Consider the following 10,789-nt stretch of genomic DNA (forward strand, 5'->3'; position numbering starts at 1 on the left):
GGCTTGTATCCATTGGGTAATTATATATTGCATTGATTTTTAAAAATGGTCTAAGTAGTTATTAATATAATTTTACTTTCAGAGAGAGTTTAGATGATCCATAATCGAAATAAAATTTTCAAGAAGGAAATAAGTTCAAATAGATGGAGACTTCTTTTTATATTCCGCAATGATCATGGATACACATCCACATCTAAATCTCTCATCATTGGAGGTTTATTTAGCACCGGGAAATTCATAAATAGTTCGATAAGTCAAGATCATGGATCATGGATACATAATAAAAGACTACTTTGTTATACAAATAAAATAGGGGTTACCTTTTTAAAGGTTTTTCTTAAGTATGGTCATTTATGTGATTTTTTCCTATTTTCGCTAAGTACATATAAAGAATTATTTGAAAGCTGTAAAAAGTACCTTCATCATTTGTTATTTTGGCCGTAGAATATAATAACATACCACCAAATTATCAATTGAAATTTTATTTAACTGGGCAACAAATATATGATAGAATACCGGGAATTCAATGATATTATACAATACACATCAATCTCATGCAAACGTAATGGAAATTGATATGTAATAATAGCACATATAGTGAAACAAACTCAAATAATCCAAAGAACTTCATTTGTAATAAACTGCGCACATAGATCAATTTTAAATGGACTTCGCAAGGTAATAGTTCTCCATATCTGCGATGACCTTAACGCAAAAATCCATCAAACTTTCAGCGGCATCTAGATTTTCATCTAGCTTCTCGTACTGGAAAGTCAAAGTCACAAAACTCTCTTCTTCACTTGTGTCAACATCAACCGTGATCAAAAAGGTCTTGAAAGCATCCATAATATCACCACCTATCACGTTGTAGCTCACAGACTTTTTCTCCTTGTCGATTGTTTGAAGCACTTCTTTAACCACATGTGTCTTTCCATCTACCATGTGATGTGATATGAAATACATCATAATCAGTTCGAGTATAATATAACCAAAATGTTACGTTTGTTGTAAATTTGACATAAAAAACGAACTAACCATGTATAAAGGAAACAACAATGACGCATCCAATAACACCCCATTCACCATCTTCCAGATCAACACCGTTCATGCAATCAGGGCAAATTTCACATACATTATATGGGCTGTACGTTAAAATGTCATAGAACACGTTCCCATCTGATTTGATGGGAATTTTCTTAACCAAGATACCACTTAGAGCCATTGCCCTTAAAAATGAATCATACAAAGACAATGAGGAAAATGATTTGAGCTCCATCTAGCTTTATAGAGTGTTGTGGTCCATAGTTTATTTCTAACTTCCATGAAAATAAACAATATAAATATTTTCAATATTGCAAACTTCATTTACTAATAATTTAATATAGGGTTAAATTAGACTCTAAGATTTGGATAATTTGCATGTTTAATCCCTACCTTTTCTTGTTAACTCCAAACGTCCTTATTATATGTTTTGTTGTGTATTTAGTCACTCCCATACATAAAAGGCCTACTTTACCCGATCTATTTCTTTTTAAATTAAATTCTTATTTAATAATTAGTTTATTATTTATTTTAACAATAAAATAAATTAAAATGTGATCCATCCCTACTCCTATCCCTCCTCCCTCCTTAGCTTCGGTCAACGGAAAGCCATTTCTGGCCACCATTGCCACTAACCTCCGGTCATTACACTAGGAAACTACTTCTAACCAACATTGCCACGAACCTCCGGTCACTACCACCGTTACAAATAAGAATCTTATAAACAAAACAAATACCATAGATCCAAACTAGATTGCAGAAAAAAAACCATAGATCCGATAAATAAATTACACAACGAAAAACCATAGATGAAAAACCATAGATCTGATAAACAAATTACACAACAAAAAACCATAGATCCAAGGAGACCTCCTTCATCTATTGTACTTTTAAAATCTATGCCTAAGTAAGCAACAAATGCATTAAACTCGAAAAAGAAATTAGAGATCAAAATCAGATGAAACCCATAAATCAAAATTCAAATTGAAATCAAAATGTTTAAACCCCAAAACTTTCATATGATGAAACGCCATCTGAAAGGAATAATGGAGCAGGTCACGTTTGAAGCCAGTCATGGTGCTCTCATGTCATCGGTTTTTAGTCAACCCTTCTCGTTAATGTTCCAATTAGTAGTGAGCGGGGATTTCATCGAGACTATGAGAAAGTGCACACACACACACACAGATATATATATATATATATATATATATATATATATATATATATATATATATATATATATATATATATATATATATATATATATATATATATATATATATATATATATATATATATATATATATATATATATATATATAGAGAGAGAGAGAGAGAGAGAGAGAGAGAGAGAGAAAGAGAGAGAGACACGGTGGTTGTTTCTAATTTGTGTTTTGTCTTTTTAAACCAAACATTGGTCATTTCAGAGAAATATTGTGGCTTTGGAGTGTAGATCGAAATCGAATGTGGCTTTAGAGTGGGTTCTGACGAAGTAGAGAAGTGGTAGAAGATGTCGACGGTCGATGTTGGCTCTAGAATGCAGATCGATGCTCTGTAGAAGCTTGATAGTGGCTTTAGAGAGGCTTAAACAAAATATAAAAGGGGTGAGGCATGGTTAGCGGTTTTGGAGAGGTTTCCATCAAATGGTGGCGGCGGCTTGGAAGTGGTTTCCGGCGGCGGTGATTTTGGTAATTCTTAGCATTCTTAAGTTTAAAGAAGATGGAAAGATGTAGATGGTAAAAATAAGTGGGGGTGTAGATAGGAGTAGACCCCACATGTATTTCTTATTTAAATTTTGTGTTTTAACAAGATAATCAAAACAATATATATATATATATATATATATATATATATATATATATATATATATATATATATATATATATATATATATATATATATTGTTTTGATTATCTTGTTAAAACACAAAATTTAAATAAGAAATACATGTGGGGTCTACTCCTATCTACACTGCCACTGATATATATATATATATATATATATATATATATATATATATATATATATATATATATATATATATATATATATATATATATATATATATATATATATATATATATATATATATATATATATATATATATATATATATATATATAGCTTTGACATGCAATTAATTGTTTTCCTTTTATGCTTTTTTTTAAATAAATAGTATCTTTTGAGACATGTTAAAATATATCTTTAATTATTTGCGTATTAGAAGTGAATTTGCATTCTTTATTTTTTTTTGTTAAATTTAATTTGATAAAACATGTTTTAAAATCTATACACAACAAGAAATAAGTCCATTACCGATGCTACCTTTAGCGACGTTGCGCTCTTTTAGTGACAACAACAAACAAACTCTCTTATCGTGGACGCCAAAAGAGGACGTCCTCGCTAAAGGAGGCGTCGCTAATGGGCTCCCACCGGCGATCTGTGTGCACCACACGAAATAGTATTGTGACCGTACATCTTCAAAATGATCCATCGGTTAGGGTTTAATCTCGTCGCAGGCAATAGAGGCGGCGTTAATTGCGACGCCCTATCGCCGTTAATGATGGCGATCACATTGAACGAAATTGTGGCACTACGTTTTTTTTCCCTGATCAAACGGCTAATAATCAGGGTAGTAGGCGTGTAAGTCTCCCTCTAATTTGCCGCCGTTATTACCCTGACATCACCGCTAAAAAGTAAGCCCCTTTTTTTCCTCCTTCATCTCAGACGAGCCATTTCCTACGCAACTTTCCTCCCCTCTCGTAAATTGTTAAAGAGTTAATTGATTTGATTGTTTGATAGTTTGTTAAATTGTTAGAAATTTAATGCATTTGTTGATTTAGGTAGTTTCTAAAATTCTTAATGACTTAATGTGCTTGTGACTTAATTGTAGTGTAATAATAAATTGTTTTTTTAGTTTGATATTTTAATTTGTATACTTAATTTTTAGGATGTGGATGTTAACTTTTCTCGAAAACACGACGTTTGTAACGACAATTGGAGATATTATCCGCTTGTCTAAGAACCAAGTCAACAATATGGGCAACAACACCAAGGAAAATAATGATAGGAAAAACGAAGACACTAAGTAATTCTTGTTTTTTGTATTGGATGATCGTATTTTTGATTTATTAGATAATTTATGGATGAGATTGATTAGTATTTCTTGTTTATTAGATTGTTTATGTAATGTGGTATATTTGATGTTTTATGTAATGTGATATTTATTGTTTTATGTTATTTGATGTTTTATATAATGCAGATTTGTAGATTATGATCCCTATATTTTTATAAAATATGCATTTTATAATATATAAACTAATATCATATATAAATTGTATAAAAATAAAAAAGAATTAGTGTCACAACTTTTACGATGACAAACACCAATTGCAAATATGTCTGCTTCTGGAAAGCTTTGCCAAAAAAAACTCCAACCGGTGGCCAGAAAATTAATAGAGACGACACTAATAGCGGCGTGTGGGCCTTTTAGCGAAGACATTTATTAAAGACGACACTAATTGCAACGACTTTTGAGTATTAGCTACGAGTTAGTAGTGACGATTTTAAGCATCATTTGCGATGTTATTTGTCGTGGTTAAAGGTGCCTTTTTTTTTGTTGTTGTGATATTTAGTATTCAATATATTAAATTTACATATTTTTTAGATGTTAATTTATTTACCCAACAAATCTTAACTCTTTGAAAATATAGACTACAAAATATTTTGATAAATTTACATATGTTTTTTTACATAAATGATCGTTATTTTCATAATAATAATAATTAAAAAAAAAACTTAATTAGTCTATAAAGGCTATTTTTTTTTTTTTTTTTTTTTTTTTTTTTTTTTTTTTTTTTAAATTCTCATAATTGACGACAACAATTTACAAGAGTATATCTATAGTTTTCATCATTAATAATGACCAAATGGTTGTAACTAAAAGAAATTCAAAATTAAACTGGCCATATTTCAAACATTTCTTGTCGTTAAAATTAGCATTAACACCAAATCATCCATATTTTATCATGATAGTTTTTCTAGTATCATTGATCATGATTTCTTATATTATTCATTAAAATAACCATCTTCGCATAAACACGTTTATTGCAGTTTTCACCCAATTAATCCTCCTTCAGACTTGCTACCATATTTAAAAGAAATTTATGATATTATAACCATTACCACTTGCATTCATTTATTTATTCGAAAAAATAACCAATCTTCGCATAAACACGTTTATTGTAGTTTTCACCCAATTAATCCTCCTTCACACTTGCCACCATATATAAAAGAAATTTATGATATTATAACCACTGCGACTTGCATCCATTTATTTATTCGCAAAAAGCAATTGTTCATAGTTGTTTTAGTTTAGAAAAAACTGACACAATAACAACTTGCATCAACAACGTACTTTACTATAACCATAGTAGTAACATGTCATACTTATTTCGAATACTTATTTATTGTAAGAGCATTGTACTGTTAATTTTACCTATATTGCAAATTATTAAGACGGGTCGGAGCGGGCAATGCACACCCCGTTTTTCCGATGGGGCAAGCTAAACGCGGCGTTAAAACACTTGCTACATGGCCCGAGTGGCGTTTTTAGGCACGGTAATAGATGTTATGATGATAATAGGAGGAAACGATTGAAATTGCTTAGGAGCGGTCACATTTTTTACCTATTTATATCTAATATAAAATACACAATATTTATCTCAATTTCACCTACAAAACACAACAAATTCTTTGAACAATTCACATTTCTTTCAATTTCATTTTCTTTTCTAGTACTCTATTTAATTAAAAAATAGATTCTTTTGATTTGTTTCATCCATACAATAATGATATCGACAATGATCATTAACGGTCCATTGTTTTTTACTGCACGGGTAAAAACAAAAAAATTATGCATATATATATATATATATATATATATATATATATATATATATATATATATATATATATATATATATATATAAGGGCATAATTTTTTTGTTTTGCCCCGTGCAGTAAAAAACAATGGACCGTTAATGATCTTTATATATATATATATATATATATATATATATATATATATATATATATATATATATATATATATATATATATAGACACACACCATATGATCGAGATAGTGTGTGTGTGTATATATATATATATACATATATATATATATATATATATATATATATATATATAGAGAGAGAGAGAGAGAGAGGTTCAGTTATTCTAACTAATTATTGTGTTATTATATGTATAAATATGGGCAAATCAAAATTAAATAAAAATTTAATTAATTAAATAAATAAACAAGGGTATTTTAGTAATTTGATAAATAGCTTCCACAAAATAGTCCCTCTAATCACGCTAACATTCACTTTTAACCTAATTTTTTTTTTTATATACAGCAGGTCATCGTCTTCATCCATCCTTTCTTTTGTCGATTGAGATTTCCATGTAAGAAAAAGTGATGGGTGCGAGAGTTGGTTCGATCGAAGTAACAGCAACCCCTGGAAGATGTTTGGTGGCAGTCCAAGCCGAAAATGTTGGTGCGATGGGCGAAAAGGGAAGGAGATTCAAGACTTCACGCCATTTATTGCTCTAAAAAACACATCTTCCGCCCTTCATTCTTTCTCATTCCCACTCGTTTCTCCTCCATCTCCAAATTCTGGTCTTCGCCACCCTCTAACTTGCACCGTCTCCATCACTGGCTTCGCCGCTACCCCCGACAACTTCTCCATTCATGCCTTCGCATCCGTCAACTTATGCAGGTAAGGGTTTCGCTTTCCCAACAAAAATCGTGATTCCTTTCTGTGAATTACGATTGTTTACATGTAGTCCATAACAATTCAGGTAGATTCAAGGGTTTTCAGATCGAGGATTTGGTGGGGCTGTTCTTTGCTCCTCTTCTCCTGGTTCGATCAGAAATAAACATGAAGGAATTAGGAAATAGTTGGATTGAAGGGTAAGGATGAAGCAACAACAAGTAATCCTTTTGATTCATTTATTTTTTTGTTTGATGCTTGATAGTGATCAATAAGGTTTTTTTTGGTGTGTTTGGTTTCAATGTTCAATAGGGGGAGAGGGAAGGATGGGGTGTTGCTTCCGTTCGTTAACATGTTATTTTCCCTTTTTGTTTATGTTTGAATGTTTGATAGAAATCAAAGGGAAGAATTTGTGTTTGGTTTGATCGTTTGAATAAAAACGTAGAAGAAGAAGAAGAAACACAGAAGTGATTCGATTTTTTTTCTTTTTGTGTGTGGTTTTAATATTTCCTTTGTGTGTGATTGGGTTTAAGTTTTTTGTGTATAGCTTTGGTTTTGGTTTAATTGTTGAAAGCTAGGGATTTGATTTTTTAATTTCTAATTCATAGATGACATCCTTTAGTGGTTTAATTTTATGTAAGACTAATATACATATTAGAATGAGCAGTTTTTTCGCTGCATTTTATGAATTGATTCATATTTTAATTTATGTTTTTTTTTCCTGATTTAACACTTCATTTATGTGAATAGTGCATGATCTTGACACAGTTGAATTCTGAAAAGCTATCAAGTATGTTTATGTAGATGATTCAATGGACGATATTGGTGACATTCCAATTCGATTGGAATGGAATCACGAATTCCAATTCTGTTGGAATGGAATCACGAATTCTAATTCTGTTGGAATCATAGAAGTTGATGCTTGAAGAACGAACCACATTATTCTTTTCGAATGTATTAGTCGTTGTTAGATTTTGATGTTTTCTTTCCCGTTTTGAAAGTTTTTTAGTTTTATTCTTTAACAATAAATGTAATTCTTAACAATTGTTACCTGTATTTTATAAGAAATAATGTAATTATTGTTTTTATTCTTCAATTGATTGTTCAAGAATTTGTTATTCTACAAGAAGTTTTTAAATTCATAATCAAGAAATAGGTTCAAGAATATTTTTATTATTTATGGTTCAAGAATATTTTTATTTTTGAATATACTCATAAACATATTCTGTCAGAATGTCCGAATTAAAACAATTATAATTCGTAAAATCGGATTTTTAAAATTAATAGAATCTATGATCCCTTAAAAAATGCAGTTTTCCTTTATTAAATCTATATTAATTGCCTAAATTACCCTTGTAATTAATTAAGATGATATTTTTCAATTATATTTTATTCAATAATATATATTAATCACTTTCTTAATATAAGTAAATTTGATTGGCCCACATTTGTACATAAAATAACATAATAATTACTTTGGATAGAATAACCTAAGCCTATATGAAACATCCCAAAAATACAAGCCAAAAATTTCGTTTGAAAACATTACTAAACCCATAATATCAGAGTATCATATAATAAAACCATAAATCGTGTGGCTCAAAATGTCATAAAATATGTCTCATGTCAAAACATGTCAAAATATTAGAGTCTAACTCCCAGGCTAAAACTGTGGTGGGTGCCATGCCATCATCCCGAGCCCTTCCCCTTGCTAGCTGAAGTACCTGAAACCAAAACTAAAACTGTAAGCACGAAGCTTAGTGAGCTCCCCCCAAACTACCACATACCATACAATAACATATAAAGCACATATTGGGCCTTGTCCACTGCATCAGACTGAAGTCCGGAACTAACTAAGGTCTCACCCTCTGCATCGGACTGAATTATGGAACTGACTAGGGCTTCACCCTCTACATCAGACCAATGTCCGGAACTAACTAGGGCCTTTCCCACTGCATCGGATCAAAGTCCAGAACTGACTAGAGCCTCGCCTTCTGTATCGGACCGAAGTCTGGAACTGACTAGGGCCTCGTCCTCTGCATCGGACCGAAGTCCGGAACTGACTGACCATAGCATAACATAATCATAGCGTATCACAATAACACATATACTGTATACTGCATCAGACCGCAGTCCGGAACACATAACACATAGACATGCCTGAATCACAAAGACCTCAAGCATACTGAACTACTTCTCGGGACCACCCCGACATCGGGCCGTAGTCCGAAACTACTGCTATCTAAATGGGCCGACATTGTGGCTGTAGACCCATTCCTACTGGAAGGAAAACTCACCTCATAAGGCTGACTGTTGGAATGTTGATCGGGAACAGTCTGACTGCTGCTCCGACAACTCCACGACTTCAATTTCCATTAAGACACTTAGTCACACACTTATACTGTCACACCCCAAACCTGAACGGCGAAAACATTCGGGGGCAGAGGACGTCATATTCAGTGTCAAAACAATTGAATAGTAAAGAAAGTACACACCACCATAATATAATATATTTGAAAAGTTTACATGATCGTGTGTGTCACATGTTTGAATATCAAATACAATATTGTGATACAAAATATGTTACTAATGCCAGCGCATTAGTCTTCAAAGGTAGTTGCTAGCTAGTTTAGTGTTTTCCTGAGAATACAAGTTATTTCAAAGAAAAAGTGTCAACAATAAAGTTGGTGAGTTCATAAGTAGTGTTTTGAGAAAATGTATGCCATTCGAAAGTTCGTGTATGTTTTCCAAAAAATCCCTTATTTTCTATTAGATGTATGAAATGAGTATGAAAGATCGTTGTATAAACTGTATGTATTTGAACCAGGAAAATCCTATATTTTCCTAAATGTGAAATGTAGTCTCAAATGTCCAAGACCGTAATCTGTAAGCAACTATGACATGCTCAAAAGAATGATGCATAGTCTTATTATAAAACAAAACTATAAGAAGATTTGTATTTGAATGTGAAAAGAACTGTATTTGTTACTTTTCCCGTGAAAACATAATACCATAATAATTGTCTATCTAGTGAGTTTTTATAACCATACTATCATAATTTGCTTGTAGCGACGTTCTTTAGGTGTCGAAATGAGATGACACTTGTCACCCCGGGGACTGTAGCTATCAGTTAGGGCGCATGATCATTAGTCCCGTATAGATCTATACACATTTGTCACGTTCTCCGGACAGGAGATTCTAGTTATAAACAGGACTTCTAGCGGTACCTTAAAAGGTATGTTGAAGATGAATGACTCACAAATTCTCAGTTAAGTCCCATATTAAAATGAATGCACTTGTTTCTGAAATGATTATCCATTTAAACGATAATAGCAAAGGTATGATAATGATTTGTATGTTCTTGCATCTTTATGAATGTTATAGTAAAAAGGGTTACCCTTGATATGATGAAAACATATAATTAAAACTTATACTATTTAAAATTATGTTTCATCCCAAGAGGATAAAGTGGTGTAAGATGTCTGCATGTTAACATGATCCATATGATAGTTATAAAAACGACATGAAATGTATAACAAAAGATTGATATTTTCACACGGGATTGACCGTGTGTTTACTTGTACCCCCCCATAAAGTGTTCAAAAGCATTTACAATCAGTTAAAAGCTTAGAAATGAGGGTATGAACTCACCTGATAGAAGTGGTGAGTTGAAGAAGGCGAGACTAAACTCGGGCAGTACTTCGACTAGAAAGAAGCAAGTTCCTCGGGAACTTCGGGACTTCAAGCCTTGCGTCGTGTGCTAGGGTTGTTATCAGGGCTTCAGGGTGGTCTAGGGATGCTTAACACAGAGTAGAAGTGGGAGAGAGGATGGGAATGAGCAGCCAAACTCGGAAGGCTTCAATTTCTATATATAGGCTAAAAATGGAAGTTCACGTCGTGAGTTTGTCCCGATTCGCTCATGGCATGCGTCATCTGTCAAGTGGCTCTGAAATGGTCAGTCAGACTGTTCA

At 32.1% G+C, this 10,789-nt stretch overlaps 1 protein-coding gene and 1 long non-coding RNA gene across 2 annotated transcripts; one reads left to right on the forward strand and one right to left on the reverse strand.

Moving 5' to 3' along the window:
* Positions 1-464: 464 nt before the first annotated feature.
* LOC111884574 (kirola) lies at positions 465-1,291 on the reverse strand. Its single transcript, XM_023880881.2, has 2 exons — positions 1,036-1,291; positions 465-935 (listed from the first exon to the last, which is right to left on the reverse strand). Exons 1-2 carry the CDS (start codon positions 1,274-1,276, stop codon positions 661-663), a joined length of 516 nt encoding a protein of 171 aa, XP_023736649.2. The 5' UTR covers positions 1,277-1,291; the 3' UTR covers positions 465-660.
* Positions 1,292-6,448: 5,157 nt separating this feature from the next.
* Positions 6,449-7,498, forward strand: LOC128132042 (uncharacterized). Its single transcript, XR_008229971.1, has 2 exons — positions 6,449-6,824; positions 6,907-7,498. It is a non-coding gene; the product is annotated as an uncharacterized LOC128132042 (long non-coding RNA).
* The last annotated feature ends 3,291 nt before the right edge of the window (positions 7,499-10,789 follow it).

This window comes from Lactuca sativa, chromosome 2 (assembly GCF_002870075.4).
Source record: "Lactuca sativa cultivar Salinas chromosome 2, Lsat_Salinas_v11, whole genome shotgun sequence".
Classification (NCBI taxonomy): Eukaryota; Viridiplantae; Streptophyta; class Magnoliopsida; order Asterales; family Asteraceae; genus Lactuca; species Lactuca sativa.

Excerpts from the sequence above, each read along its gene's own strand:
- LOC111884574 (XM_023880881.2), bottom strand. The coding sequence starts at position 1,276 with ATGGAGCTCAAATCATTTTCCTCATTGTCTTTGTATGATTCATTTTTA. Across the intron at positions 936-1,035 it reads TGTTGTTTCCTTTATACATG|ATGGAAAGACACATGTGGTT; the intron begins GTTAGTTCGTTT and ends ATCACATGGTAG.